Source organism: Gallus gallus, chromosome 1 (genome assembly GCF_016699485.2).
Source record: "Gallus gallus isolate bGalGal1 chromosome 1, bGalGal1.mat.broiler.GRCg7b, whole genome shotgun sequence".
Lineage (NCBI taxonomy): Eukaryota > Metazoa > Chordata > Aves > Galliformes > Phasianidae > Gallus > Gallus gallus.
Genome location: NC_052532.1, coordinates 58683325 through 58697988, shown reverse-complemented (window position 1 = coordinate 58697988; position 14664 = coordinate 58683325). Strand labels below are relative to the sequence as shown.

The 14664-nt window shown below is 41.3% G+C and overlaps 1 protein-coding gene across 2 annotated transcripts in view; it reads right to left on the bottom strand.

Moving 5' to 3' along the window:
- The window catches only part of SYT10 (synaptotagmin 10), a 44728-nt gene extending 31996 nt beyond the window's left edge, over positions 1-12732 (bottom strand). For both annotated transcript variants that reach the window (XM_004937879.5, XM_416361.8), the window contains exons 1-2: positions 12437-12732; positions 248-605 (exon numbers count right to left, since the gene is read on the bottom strand). In XM_004937879.5, the coding sequence (XP_004937936.1) occupies positions 248-605; positions 12437-12587 (509 nt within the window). In that variant the 5' untranslated portion in view covers positions 12588-12732. The remainder of the gene's footprint in view (positions 1-247; positions 606-12436) is intronic.
- Between the last annotated feature and the right edge of the window lie 1932 nt (positions 12733-14664).

Genomic DNA, 14664 nt, shown 5'->3' with positions numbered 1-14664 from the left:
ATACATATGTATTTACAAAGTAATAGAAGACAGATTTGATCTTCATAATACAGTGAGGTAGCTGAAGGTCTGCCATCCTTTTTGGGATATTCTGCTAACGAGACAGAGGCTTTGCCCTCACACGACTGCTGTTTTGGCCATAACTGCTAAGAACTCATAGGTACCCTAAGAGTTTGGAAATTTTTATCAAGATGCTATGGCTGTATTTTTTCCCAGGAAATGTGCTACAGATGCAAGTATCCCTTACCTTGATGATGACGTGGGCTCTGTGATCTGTCTCTGCATGCGTGCATGTCTGATCAGATGTTCTTTCAGTGCATTCTGGACCTCTGCTGGTATATCGGGTGAAGTGTGGCTAATTTTCAATGCAGCTTCAAGTACCTTTGTTGTAGGTTTCCCATTTTCTTTAACTTCCTTTTTCTCACTGGTCTCCAAAACCTCTGTAGGAGCACTGGAGGTGCTTTGCGGGACATTACTGGCATTGGAAGTGAGAGGTTTGCTTCTCCAGCAGGGCCAGCACAACTTCCAAAAGACAAAAAGTGAGACTACCAGCAAGGCGAGCCCGCAGAAGCTGACGACTACTGCTAACAAACTGACTGAGATGTCTGCAAGGAATTAGAAACAGAGATCATCATGACAGACAAACATGGAGAGAAAAGAATATGAAACAGGTGAGAAGATAGAAGCATTGCAATCATTATCCCATGATGAGTTTTGAAGCCTTATTCAAAGCTTTTTTCTTTTTGATATCTAAGCCTATGCCTTTAAAATGCTACCATCTTCCACTACCTCTTTTCCAAATTCCAAATTCACTGTTGCACAGGCTCAGGGCCAATACTGAAACCATTGGTCACACACAGACAGTCAAACTTCTCAGGAAGTAAGAGACTACGCAAATGGTCCCAAGTTCACCTACCTATAGTGATCAAATGGTGTTTGCTTGGGAATACATCTTGCTGAAAAAAATTAAACAGCAATCAACATTTTCTGTAAGCATCTATGAAGATAGGTCAGTTACAAACACCCAGGCTGATAGAGAAATTCTTTAGGGCTCATCAAACTTTTGACTTTGTGTGCTAACTGGTTCATAAACGTTAAAACAGGATAAACAGTACAGTCTGCCGTAAACAATAAGTTGCATGGGTTAAATCTCAAACACTTAGATCACAACATAAAGTTGCCTTCATACTACACTATTCAATGCCTTTGGTTGTATGAAGACCATACCATACACTTAGCTACCCCTGCTGCCCGGCACTTGACTTTCTCTGCCATGGTGGATTAACATATCCAATAATGCTGCCAAAGTAAACAGAACAGATTTTGTACTGACTAAATTCTGCAAACAGACTTGTATTTTAGGAGATGGTGGATCACCAGAAATGCCAATTGGAGCTTAATTAAGACTTTTATTCTATGTGACACGTTTCAGTTTGATTTTTCCAGTATCATGTAATCTTCTAAAATATAACTAAAATAACCCTTTCCTTTTGAAAATAGGTTTTTGTATGCTTTTTAAAAAAATCAATAAGCCCTACTTAAATGCCCCTCAAGCAAAGGCTGCTGCTGCTTGTTACAACAAGGTTTGACAGTTTAACAGCTAATATTTTGTATCCATAGCTGGAGGCTACAGGCTACTAAACTGAACCAGTGGAAAAGTGCAACCAGGGCATGAACATACTTTTTTCTGAAAGATCACAGGATAAAAAAAATTGTCCTCTAGGTGTGTGTTGGCTCCATGAAACAGTTTGCAGCTCATGAGTCCTCCTGGGAGATTAAATTTCCAAAAGATAATTTCAGAAGGTTTTCTTTATTAATGTTTAATCTCCAAATACAACTTTCAGTAAGAAATAATGAGCTTAAGGCCCATTCAACATGAAAATAGATGAGAATAGTCAACGTAAATCAGTGTTTATAGTCTGGAGACATGCTTCAGCTCAACCTTACTTCACACACATCCTGGCCAGCTTCATGGAAGAATTGGCAGGAGATGTGCTTCTGCATTTGAAGAGTTTAGCACTAACTGCTTCCCTGCCTTGAACAGAAGTATGCCTCCACAAACATTTTTGACAGGCCTGGGCACCTTTTTCTGCCTGCAGTTAAATGTCAAAATGTAGCCCTTGGAATATTCATGTCAGCTTAATGAGAAATTCATAAGGCAAATTTCAATTTAAGATGCTCCCATAAAATGAATGGAAGCATAATTATACCTAATAGCAATGTAACACAAGAAGCAAGCAATACTTTTGCATACAATTTTTCTAGAGAATGAATCCCCAATAGGGGTTATTAGGCTATTTGGTTTGATCTACTGTTTACCCTGCTATCTTTTCTCAGCCTCATAATTTTTAATGTGCTTGTCCATGTTTTGCAGCAGTGTCCGATCTTGATGGCAAAAGAAGACACTAACAGATGCTGGTGGAGTTTACAGCTTGATTCAGTGATTAATCACTTTGTTGCAAATCTGTATTTCTGATTTGTATTTTTGTAGTTCTAATTTACAATCACCGATTCTTTCATGTATGAGAGATTAAAAGATATGATATGCCTCATAAGACGTGTCTATGCAAAACACAAATAAGCTAGAAGTGCTAGAAACAAACCCAGAGCTTGAAATTCAGTTATCAACACCAGTCCCTGGAATGTTTTTAACCATTTTAGGCCTCCCAGCCAACTCCTGGGAATAGGTCATTAGAGAAGGCCAACAGTCATTCATCATAGGCACTTGGATGTCCTTCTATTTCAGTAGATGATGGACAGAAGCTGTGACATGTCAGTTGGCCTCAGTGCCAGAGAATGGTCATACATGAATTCTATATATGAATACAGAGATATGTCCCACTGAAGGAATTTTTTGATACATTAGATCAGCTGAATTTTCAATCAAGCTATACAAAATATTTTTCCATTTTCAAAGTCAGACAAAATGTAAAACTCTTGCAAAAGGTTGATGGTATCTCAGAAAACAACAAAAAAGAAAACCAAAAAGAAATTCAATTTGGGGTCATTTGCAATATTTCCAGCTCAGTGTAGGTGTTATTAGCATAATTACCTTACATTTTGAGTTGAAGGCTTCTGGAACTGAAAAGCTACAATTATTCATTTAGAAAATGGTGAAACAGATGAAATTATTTCAAAATCAGAAATATAAACATCCAACAGTTTCAATTTGATGAGGGCACTATCAGTTGAAAATGATTCTTGCAAAGCTTTTCTAGCCAATCTTATGTTAAGTTTTTCACTGCAAGACATTTTTCAAGTCTTCAAATAACTTGGTGTCTCTTTTCATCACCTACTCCAGTTCTTCAACTTCCTCTAAATTTTCTTTTTTTTTTATTTCCATTAAACTATTTCAAATGGTCTCTAATCCAGCCTCAAAATCTTTACAGAAAAAGTACAATCTATAGAACATAGTATGAAACACCTTAAGTTTTATAAGTAGTGAAAATATTTGAGAGCCAGTTCTGGAAAGAATTGTACAAATTATAGTCTCCATATCTGCTATTTTAGTAGTTAGCTCAACAGCCTCACATATTGCACTTGATAGTGCAACAAATACTTAAACAAAACAATGAAATACAGTAATTGCAAAGGAATTGGACAAAAATAAAAAAAGAAAAAAGTTAATTACAATAAAAGTTGTATTTATTTCATTACATTTACTGCCATAATTACTAGAAAGCAATCAGTATGCCATATCAGTTAAAGCAAAAATCATATTGTTTGATTTTCAAACAATTTGATTGTTTGATAGATATTGATTTTCTCACTTTTGAAAGCCACTCTATTGAACAATTATTATGCAAGATTTGCTGTTATGAGAAGATTAGAATCATTTGTAGAACAGCAGACAAATGGAGCTTCCTCGACACTTTACATGATACACTGGATATGTCTCATATATTACCCTTTCATAGGAATTTAAGAATAAAAAACATTAAGAGATGGTTCTGCAGAGCAGGAGTTTCTTCATATACTCATCAAGGAAATCTGGATAGAGAGGAAAATGGTTACCAAAGGATGGATGTGTCTTTAGGCTGGGGTTACACTAAGTATTCTTTAGATGGTGACAAGTTCAAAGACTGCCTTAAGTTTTTAGAGACAGAAGAGGATACACTCACCAATCTAGGACAGTGTTAACTGTCAACACTGTAAACAATATTCTCACCCCTTTCTGCTATGAAGGAAGAGAAAAACCATTGTCAGCCTCAGGCAAGCTTTTGACAAACCTTTTTCCAAACTGATAATTGCAGCTTGTCTTCAGTGCTATATGTTTGTGCAGAACAGATATATTTCTGAATACCCGTCTAGGCACGCTGCACTATGGTTTTACCATTCCTGTTCAAATGCTGAGTAATCTTAGGAACATGAAGAAAAACCCTTTCTCACAGCACCACTCCTGATCACTGAGAAATCTTCCACTGATTTCACTGGAGTTAACATTTACTCCTAGTGATTTTTCTTTACCGACTTCTCCTTAATGTCATTTTCAAAGTTGTGATAGAATTTCATGACCGAAAGAAAGTGCCCTGTTTCTTCATGCTTTCCTATTTAAAGTAACTCTTTGAAGATGGCCACTATTGGTCAATTTAATACTTCTAATTTAAGAAAGACATGTCTACTTGGGAAATGCTTGAGCTATATTTACTTCAAAATCTTTCTGCATTTTTATAAATACTTTTGGAGAGACACCCAGCATAAGAGGCTTCTCGACAGCCGGTGTTTCATATTAAGCAAGTCTGTAGAAACATTCCCATCTTTTTTTCTGGATGCTAGGCAACACTTTGAACCATGGTTTCTGTACTATGTTTTCCAACAATTTATTGCTTTTAACTTGCCTCAGAAAAGTTCTGCACATTAATCTATTCTCAAACATGCACACTGACAGACTTCCATGTCCAAAGCAAATTAAATTCATTTCCATTACAGTCAGTGCTCTGAAAGCATGTGGCCCTTGAGGTTTAGCTTGGGAAAAAAAGGTATTCCTCAGCCCTTACTGAATGTATACCGAGGAGACCACTCAGTGTGGTAATGTAGCTGCCCATATGTATAAGTGGCAGGCAGGGCAAGGAGGGACCCAGTCAGCTGCAATTGCGTGAGATCACATTATGTGGTCTCTCTTGTGCATCACACCACATGGCAGGAGGTATACAGAGGTCTGTACTGACACATTGCTCCTGCTGGGACTAGAGGATAGAGACAAGCCTGCAATACAAAGTTGTACCATAGGTTCCTACTTCAGGACTGTTACAGAGTCCAGAAGCCTTTTTCTGCCTTTAGAAGAGTGCTGTGAGTGTCCCTGGCAGACAGGAGTTGTGCTATGTGCACATAGTAGGCTGAAGAGAACCTACTTTTGCCAGCAAAGCAACAGAAGGAAAGGAACTTATGGAAAAAAAGGAGCTGAGTTCTCTTTTGACCCCTCTCTTGGTGTACAGCTGATATTGGATCTCTTAAATATTTAAAGTTCACCATCCAATAACTTTTTCATAATTATTTTTCTTTAACTGTTTTTTTTTCCTATTGTTAATCGTCCATAAGCAACTCCACTATTTCCATAGGAACCACTCTGAAGGGAGCTCTGGAATATCAGCAGTTAGCTCATAGAGATTAATTAATACATCTCTGATTTTCTAGAATTTGAAGAATGCAGGAGCTTTATCAATTATAAAATATTTAGGTCCAATATGTCTTTTTTATCCCCATGCATGGGAATTAGTTATCCCAATCCAACATTTCTGCTGTTCAGTTTTTTGGGGGGAATTTGAAGAATCAAAAGTTGCTGGTGCTCATTTTTACTTGGCATCAGCAGATCTTCCACAGATACTTCTCTGTAAGGTAAATTCCCAAGGATGGGGATATAATGCTTTGACATGCCGCAGACAGCAGCAGATGTAGTCTCTTGTATTTTCTCTCTTAACCTCACTTGGTCACAGCACCTGACTTACCTTTCAAACTACAAAAATAAACTTCAGCTTGAAAGTCCGCATGTAGTCTCTTCTGCTGTTCCCATAGCAAAACATACTTTGAAGATCTTCCTCAAATCTTTTGACTCCAGCCCTATTGTGAATGTGTTCTCTCCTACGTTGTTAATTCAGTCTGATGTCTGAAATTGTATAAAACAGTCTTCAGCCATCACCATCTCCTGGCTGGTATATTGCTTCCTAGTGCTAACAGAACTCAAGGGTAGCATTTTTCTTACTGGTAAGGGAAACCAATGAAGTCAGGTATCACTGTGATTTACTACATCTTTACTGCACATAAAATCAGTAATCTCTTGTCGAAATCATTTTATCTAAGTTACACCAATTATCAATTCATCTGATAATCTCTATCTGTCCAACCACTAATGGAACATCCTCATTCACCATTTCAGATTCCATGTATAGGCCTTTAGACTATGTCATGTATACTAGATGTAGGGTATTTGCCAGAAGCTTGTTAACGTTCTCCTAGTCCACATCATCTTTGGTTTTACAGAAATCAGAAGGAATTTGTCAAAGTATTTGTGTATAAATGAATATTGGTACATGTTGTATGTAATAGAAAAGATGGCTCTCACTATGCCTGTCTGGGTCATTGTGTTTTGCCTACGCTGTAGGAAGCAAAAGACTGAACACTGGCTTTTCCACTCTAATTTACTCTAGCAAATGTAAACTGTTTTCCTGTATTTAAAAAGCTTTTTCGGGCTTGCCTGCCTACCTACTTTCTTACTTCTTAGCTCTCAGTTAGTTTCAGAAGGAGGTAAACTCCCAGCTCTGCACAGCCCACACTTCCCATTTACCTTCCATTAAACAAAAACACAGCTCTGGGTTTGGTCCCATGCTGCTCTCACATTTGAAAGTATGTCTCTGTAAACATGGAAACATAGAGGTTGGAAAACACCTGCAAGAATACCTCACTATCCTCTTTGAGACAAGAAAAAACTGCAGATACATCACAGGCTCTTTGGACAGCCAGCAATCACGAGCATGCCTCACCTACAACCAAGTTCATGCAGCTCAAGTATCATTATTGAATTGTCATGGTTATGTTTATTCATACCCAGCAGTACATAACAAACATGTCACACACAGGATGAGATCCAGCTAAACACTTGTCTCTTTATGATCATTATAACAGATTTGTCCCCGAGAAGCTGTAACCATTCCTGTATTTTTCATTTCTTTGCAAAACATGTACGGAGGAAGATTCTTGTATAAAATGCTTTTACTGTGCATCACTGCTGCCTGCATATTGAAGGCTTCTGCACTGTTATGATTGCCTTCAATTTACTGTAAAGAAATCTGGCTTCTCTGGCACGTTTACCCTTCTGTTATACCTTTACATTGCTGAATTACCTGCTTTTCTGTTTTTTTTTTTGTTTTTTTTTCTTCAGAGATTGTTAATAAACATTTCAGAAAATACAGTTTTCAGTAACCCTGCAATTTTACTTTTTTCCCCAAACCTTATTTCTCTCTGATAATAGTTTTGTTTTAGTCAGGTGACGAGTAGCATCACAAATAATTTGGTCTGTCTTTTAAGTTTATCATTTAATTTTACCACTTTTCTCTGCAATAGAATGCTCAGTTGTTTCAAATAACTGTTACTTCCTTATGAAGAAATATGTTCCTTTCAAGTATACTTGAAGCCTATGTTGTGTTGTGTGCAGTGTTTTCTTTCTCCTTCTATACTTTTGTAGCAAATTTTCAGTCAAGGATGGGGGTAGAAGCTTGTTAGGCTAAAGTAAATAATAATAATGATAATAAAAATAAAATAATTGTGAGTAGAATATTTAGGTGAATAACAAACAGACCTGTATAAGCTGATGCTCTCTGCATGATCAACTTAAAACAAATTCATTGCCTGACAAGCAAAAGAGAAAGAGCAAACAACACCCCCTAGAGCTCTCCAGCCACCCTCTAGCTGGCTAAAACACGATCTCCTGGCAGAGAAACAACTGACTTCCCAGCTCTGTTAAAAACACTGTTTTCCCATGAGAACTGATAATGAGCTTGTTGAGTTTGCAGGCCTAACAGGCCTAGCAAAGCAAAGACAGCAGTAAGTAAGTGGCCAGCATTTGCAGAGGGTGTGGGATAGCAGTGAGTTTTAAACACGTCCCCAGAGCAGGATGCCTATCCTCCTCTTAGTACAGTTCTTGTAACTACCTTAACCTTCAGAAACGCTCCCAACTGGGATTTTGATGTGCTTGGCTCCTTACAATGAGGAGAGATGCTTAACTGGTGAGAGGACTAGAGTTCCTTACTGTTCACACAACCTGAGTATAAATACAGGTAAAACCAAGCGACATATATGAATTTGGGGCATTTCTAGAAAATAATTTGCGTTGGATTTTGTTGGCTGCAATCCTGCACATCTAGTTCCCACATGTTTTCCACCAAACTCTTCCCATTATTTGACAAATACGTTTGCCCATATCTGGTGTAAAAATAAATCAGTTGCACCTCTAATTCAGCATTTTGCCAGAAAACATTACACTCTTCTGAAGAACGCTCACACAGCCATCTAACTATATAAAGGCACCATAAATGTAAACAGCTTCCTAATCTTTTTTTCTTGAGTACTCCCCTTGGGACAAGATAATTAATAGTCCTTGTAATTACCAGGGTAGAAAATATAACGGCAGATGTTGTATCTTCACTAATAGTCCAAAGCTCTGGGAAATTTACAAAATGATTTCTCTCCATAAGATTCTTTACTATGAGTTCCATAGATTAATTATCCATTATGCGAAATATGATTACCCTTTCTTGACCCAAGGGATGAGCAGTAATTGAGGGTCCTTAGGTTTTGTTGTTGCCACTAAGAGGAAAAAATACTGAAGAACCAGCCATTTCTTTGATGTAGTCCTGTTTGTCTGCAAAGAATGCCCAAACCTTCTTTGAGAACATAGTGAGTCAAATGCCTGGAGGTTATTATTATTATTTTTTGTTGTTAGCATTAAACCACAGCGACTCCCCTTCCTGTTTTGTTGTTTCTTTTTGTACCCTGCCTTTCCAAAGCAATACCCTCCTTTATTTTCTTTGGTCTGACTGTGTCTCTGGTTCCTTCTCCTTTGTTCATGTTTGATTCTGTTACCCTTGCTATGCTTCTAGACATCTATACTGTCAAAACAATAACAACAATAAAGCAGTTCCCAACCTCTCCACTTGCCAGTGAAACTTGTTGGGTCACAAAGTCAATGTTGTCTCATATTTTGTTTTGAGCCTGGGCTGTGTTTGTGATTCCTCTGAGAAGGTCAACTGCTTTATTCAGCTGAACAGAAAGCAATGATCACACCCACCAACACAACCAGATCATAGCAGCTCTAGTTGCCTATTTTAATGTTCTAAGTTACAGAACATCACTGTATCTTTGTATTAAATAAAAGACGTTTGCTTTCCTTTTTACCATCCACTCTTTTGCTTTCTGAAATATTTCTGTATCCTTTCCAAATATAGGTCTCCTCATCTTTTAGCCTTCTTTTCTCCTCTGGAATCTCATCAGTGATTCTCACTTATACTACATTTGTGACACTTTTAGGTAACTCGATTTTGAGGTGAAGAAAACTGAATGAACACAGGGAAAATATACTATTCCTATATAGACAACTATTATATATATATATATTTGCACGTCTTTTTATGCTGCCACGCTATTTGCTTTTTCGATCTTCAATGAAGTTTTAGTTGTGATTCTATAATAATGTAGTATAATAAACCATTATTCTGTAATCACCCTCTCACAGCCTCCAGAGCTCCTAACAGCTCAAGTATCCTCTTACTCTGACTACAGTAGTTTCTTCACTGCATGCCTCTATGCTTGCTACATGGGCTAATGTCCAGTGTACTGCACAGAGCCCCGGACCACAAATAACTGTGAAAGAGCTTTCCACATCAAGTTACTGGAGGAGCTAAAGCAAGAGAGGCCTAAATTAGCCCATGCTCCTCTTTACCATACAGGTAGTGCTACATGACATCAGAACTGTGCAGAATTTACTGAGCTACAGGAGGATATGTCTACAGGATATAGGATCTCACAACAACTGCTACCATTCCAGACACCAGTGTTTCAAGACTACACATTTATGACTTAATTCTCAGAACAGAGAATACTAAGTTTCTACCTTTAATGAACTGCAGCTGTGGATGCTCAGCACTGTGGACAGCACTAACTTCACCCACAGTCTTGGAAAGGTACTCAGTGTGAGTTTGAAGAGCAGAAGAGAAACCTTTCTGTGGCATGATTGACCTTTCCATGTCCAGATTTCTCTCAGCCTAAACACTGTATTGACAACCTTTCCCTTTCAGAAAACTCAAGTGAGTAATACTTACATGTTGGTTACCCAAGTGTTTATATACAAAAATACTGTCAGTTATCAACAACAGTGTGTCTGTTCTTCCTCTGGAGTCATAAAGTATTAAAATGTGATTGCTAGCATTTCTATTAATAATGAGACAATATTTACTTTAACACATATGCCAATAAAGTTTTCACCTTTACTGTCTTCCTTTTAAGGAAGAAAAACTGAGATTTAGGAATTCAGTTGAGATGTGGCACTCAGTGGTTCAAGTCCAGTACCTGTTAATCATCACTTAGTTTTCAATCTAACAATTCTAAGTTACTTAGAGTTTTCAAATGTAAAACATTAAGTAGATTGCTGACTTTGAAGAAACATAGACAAAATGTTCAAAAATGTAGACAACTCTTCAAAAGCACAGTTTACAGTCCAATATGAAAGCTTTCCAATATGGAAGTGCTTTCATATTGGAGATATAAATTTTCTAAAGAGAAAGTCTTGGCTTACACTGTGGGACATTTTTGTATCCCACTTATGTATGTACATATCCACTTTCTTACTACATGACACCTAATACTGACTCCCTGTGCAGTATTCTCTACAAATCAGAAAGAGATTCTTCTCTTTTCAGAGCCCAGTTTCCAAAGACTCACCGGGCTGTTTCAGGCAACGTTCTACGATTTGCACCAAGACAACTCACAGAGTGTATGGCTGGATTTTATTCGGCAGTTTACATTCCCAGAGCACAGCAAACCCATGATCTGTGCTGGAGGAAGCACGCTACCCCCCACACTCCAGTGCCCTGATGGGTTGGCCCCAGTGCCCCGATGGGTTGGCTCCAGAGCCCTGCAACCCTCTCCAGCTGCAAACACAAGCACAAAACCCTGGGAGGAACATGCAGGTACTGGAGTCTGAAAGAACAACTGCTCCTCTCTAAGGAAGGCAGCAGCAACAACTGGTGTTTCTTCTTTCTTTCTTTCTTTCTTTTTTTTTTTTTTTTTTTGGGGGGGGGGGGGGGGGGGGGGGGGAGGAGAGGAGTTTGCAGAAAAATCTGTGGGCACTAGAAGAAAAAATATATATATATATATATATATATATATCATCAGCTGCCGTGGTAGCAACAGCATGGCTGGAGCACATGCTCAGTACCTGCTGCCTTTCACGACTTGGTGTTCAATTTATTCAATTTGCACTGCACACTTGGCATTTGTTGGCCACAATGCAAGCTGTCCTGCTTCATTTATGCACTGATGGAATAGATTACTGATCACTTCTGACAGAAATAAAGAACTTGGTCTTATTTGCAAGCCCTGACTGCAAAATACACACGATGGCCAACAATGGCTATGGAGCGTACTGTATGGAGAAAAGCAAGAGTGGAGCTGCTTCCAGAAGACCAAGACAGCCCCAAAATCAATGACCAAACAACGCTAGGAGTTGAAGTCCTACCCGGTTTCAACCCCGACATTTTGTTCTGACTTCGGAACATTTAAATTAACTCGAACTCCCTCCTCTCTCCCCCCAGATTTCCCAGAAGAGTCCTGGACGGGCATTCTGCCCCGACCTTACAGCACCCTGCCGGCAGGCAGAGCTCTTCCTCAGCCCTAAGCCCTTACCGGGCGGATACGACCATCCCGCACCGCGTTCTCCCGATTCTCAGCGCACGGGGGACAGATATCGGCGGCCACCCCACGCGTGCCGCGTCCCACCCGTGACAGCAGCGGCAAGCAGAGCCCCTGCCCCACCGCCGGCCCGCCGCAGGGAAAACCTGGGGGTAACGAAGCCGCCAGGGGCAGCGGGTGAGCCGCGGCGGCGTGGCTCCAGCTCACCGCAGGGCTCGCACGTCGGAGAGGATCTCACCCCCTTCGATTTCCCTCTGTGCTCCCTGCTCCCGCACCCGACTCCTTTCCCCGTCCCCGCGGCGGTGAGCCCACCCCAGGTGCGAGGTGCCCGGCGGCGCTTTCCTCGCTGCGCTCCGGACGCGAAGCCTCCGGGTTGAAAGGATTTTAAAGCGGGCTGCGTGCCTGCCCTCTCCCCCACCCCCCCATCGCCGTCCGCCCCCTCGGCACGCAGGGAAGGCAAAGGAAAAAGTTGCGCTCTCCGGTCGCCCACGCGGCGGCTGCAGGAAGGGAGCGGCGGGGCCGGGGCCAGTAGCGGTACCTGTGCCGCCGATGCCCTGTCGGGCGGTCTCCAGTGGGAAGATGCCGGCGCACTTCTCCCGCTCCACCTGCCCGCCCAGGCACAGCTCGGAGATGATTTGAAGCGCTTTGTGGCAGAGGCTGCCCACGCCGTCCTCCGCGGGGAAACTCATTTTCTGAGCCGGCCGGCCGCTAAGCCATGGCTGAGAGGAGCGGCTCCGCGCCGGACCCGCACGGTCTCCAGCGGGGAGCGGTGCGGAGCGGACGGGAGCGGAGCGGAGCGGCGGGAGCGGCGTGAGTGAAACCGCGCTCACATCCGAAGAAGTAGTGAAGGCTGGGGGGGGGGGGGGGGGGGGGGGGGGGGAGGGAGGGGGGGAGAGGGAGGGAAGGGAGAGGAAAAAAAATAGAGGAGAGGGGGGGAATAAAAAGGGGAAAAAAAAAAAAAAAAAGCATCCACTTAGCAACGCCTTTTGTGCCTAGAGGGCTTCGGTAGGCGGCTCGGCCAATGGCAGCAGGGCGAGGGGGGGAGCAGGTGGCGGGGGGTCTCCGCGCGTCCCTCGGGGAAACTTTTCCGTCCCCGCCCCGCAGTCCCGAGCGCGGCGGAGCGGCGCTGTTCGGCGTAGTGCGGTTCGGTGTGGTGCGGAGGCACCGCTGGTTGCGGGGGATGGACGCCCCCAGCACAGACCCACGGGACCCTGAGTCCCGACGGAGCCCCCTTGATCCCCCGCTGCTCCACGGGGCTCCTCGCTCACTCATCGTGGCGGGAGGATGGAGAGATTAACCTGCACCGGTCCGGTCGGTTATCTCGGGACATCATTTCGTAGATGACCCGAGGAGTGCAATCTTCGTTGTAGTCTACAGAGCAACGCCAGACCATTTCATTAACAACAACAACAAAAGTCTCCACGACGCAGAGTTGGAAAGTAGTTTAATTCGGTTATTTCTCTAATTTGTAAAGGAGTTAGGGCAACCTGGCAAATGTCTGGTCTATTTCCTCAACAAAGGTTTTATTTATTTTTTATTTAATAATCAAAAGTTTATTTATAGATTAAAAGTTCAATTTACTGTGAGTTCTTGAACATATGATGAGAACTGAGTGCAGAGCAGAATACAGGTGGTTATTCCTGTTACTGGCTCCATACCAGAACAGCATTTCATGCTATCAATTTGTTGATACACTTCCTGACATTCTGATATATTTTCGTGTTTGTGAAGGAAAATGCTTCTACTTTGATGGCGTGTATGTCTTTCAATACTTAACAATTCTGTTTAGGCATAGAGGAAAGGAAGTCTGCCAGCAGTTTGCTGAACAGCACTGCCTGTAGCCTCCTCTGTGTTGGTTTCATAAGCATGAGAAGTTCGTCTGTGTACCGATGTGCTTTTTTCCCCTCATTTCAATGATATGTGAATATCATAATAACTCTCTCTAAGCAAATGCAAAGTTTAATGTCTGAAAACTTTATAATCACCAATAGCTGTGAATTATGAAAGATTAAAGAAATGTTTATTCTAGCGTAAATCTGAAGTTATGTAGTTCATATAGCATAGATGCTTGTAAAAATACAGTGTTCCTACAAATGAGCTGTTTGGCATTTTGAAGGCTCATACATTTATGCATACTAATTCATAGCCAGGTATTTTTTCAAGTCTGGAGAAGAGAAGGCTGCAGGGAGACTTCATTACAGCCTTCCAGTATTTAAAGGAAGATTGTAAACAGGAGAGAAATCAACTTTTTAAACACGTAGGTAGTGATAGCAGAAGGGGGGATGGATTTAAACTGAAGGAGGGAAGGTTTAGATTAGGTGTCAGGGAAGTTTTTCACTCAGAGGGTGACGAGGCATTACCCAGAAAAGCTGTGGGTACCCTGTTCCTGGAGATGCTCAAAGCCATGCTGGATGAGGCCCCGGACAACTTGATCTAGTACTTGATCTAGCAGTTGGCAACCCTGCCTGTGGAAGGAGGGTTGGAACGTGATGATCCTTGAGGTCCCTTCCAAACCAAGGAATTCTATGACTCTATGAAATAAACAGACTATGTAGTACACAAACCATAACGACTACAGAAATTATGTTCCTCAAATCTTTTTTCATACGTATAGCAGGTATTTCAGAAACATCAGGTGCTACTGAATATGTTTGTCACTGCTCAGTACATTTCCTGAGACTGGCATTGTCAAAACTCAGTTACCGCAAAATGTTCTGGCAATTCCTAGAATGTTTGGACGCTTATTACAACAGCTGAGGACACAGC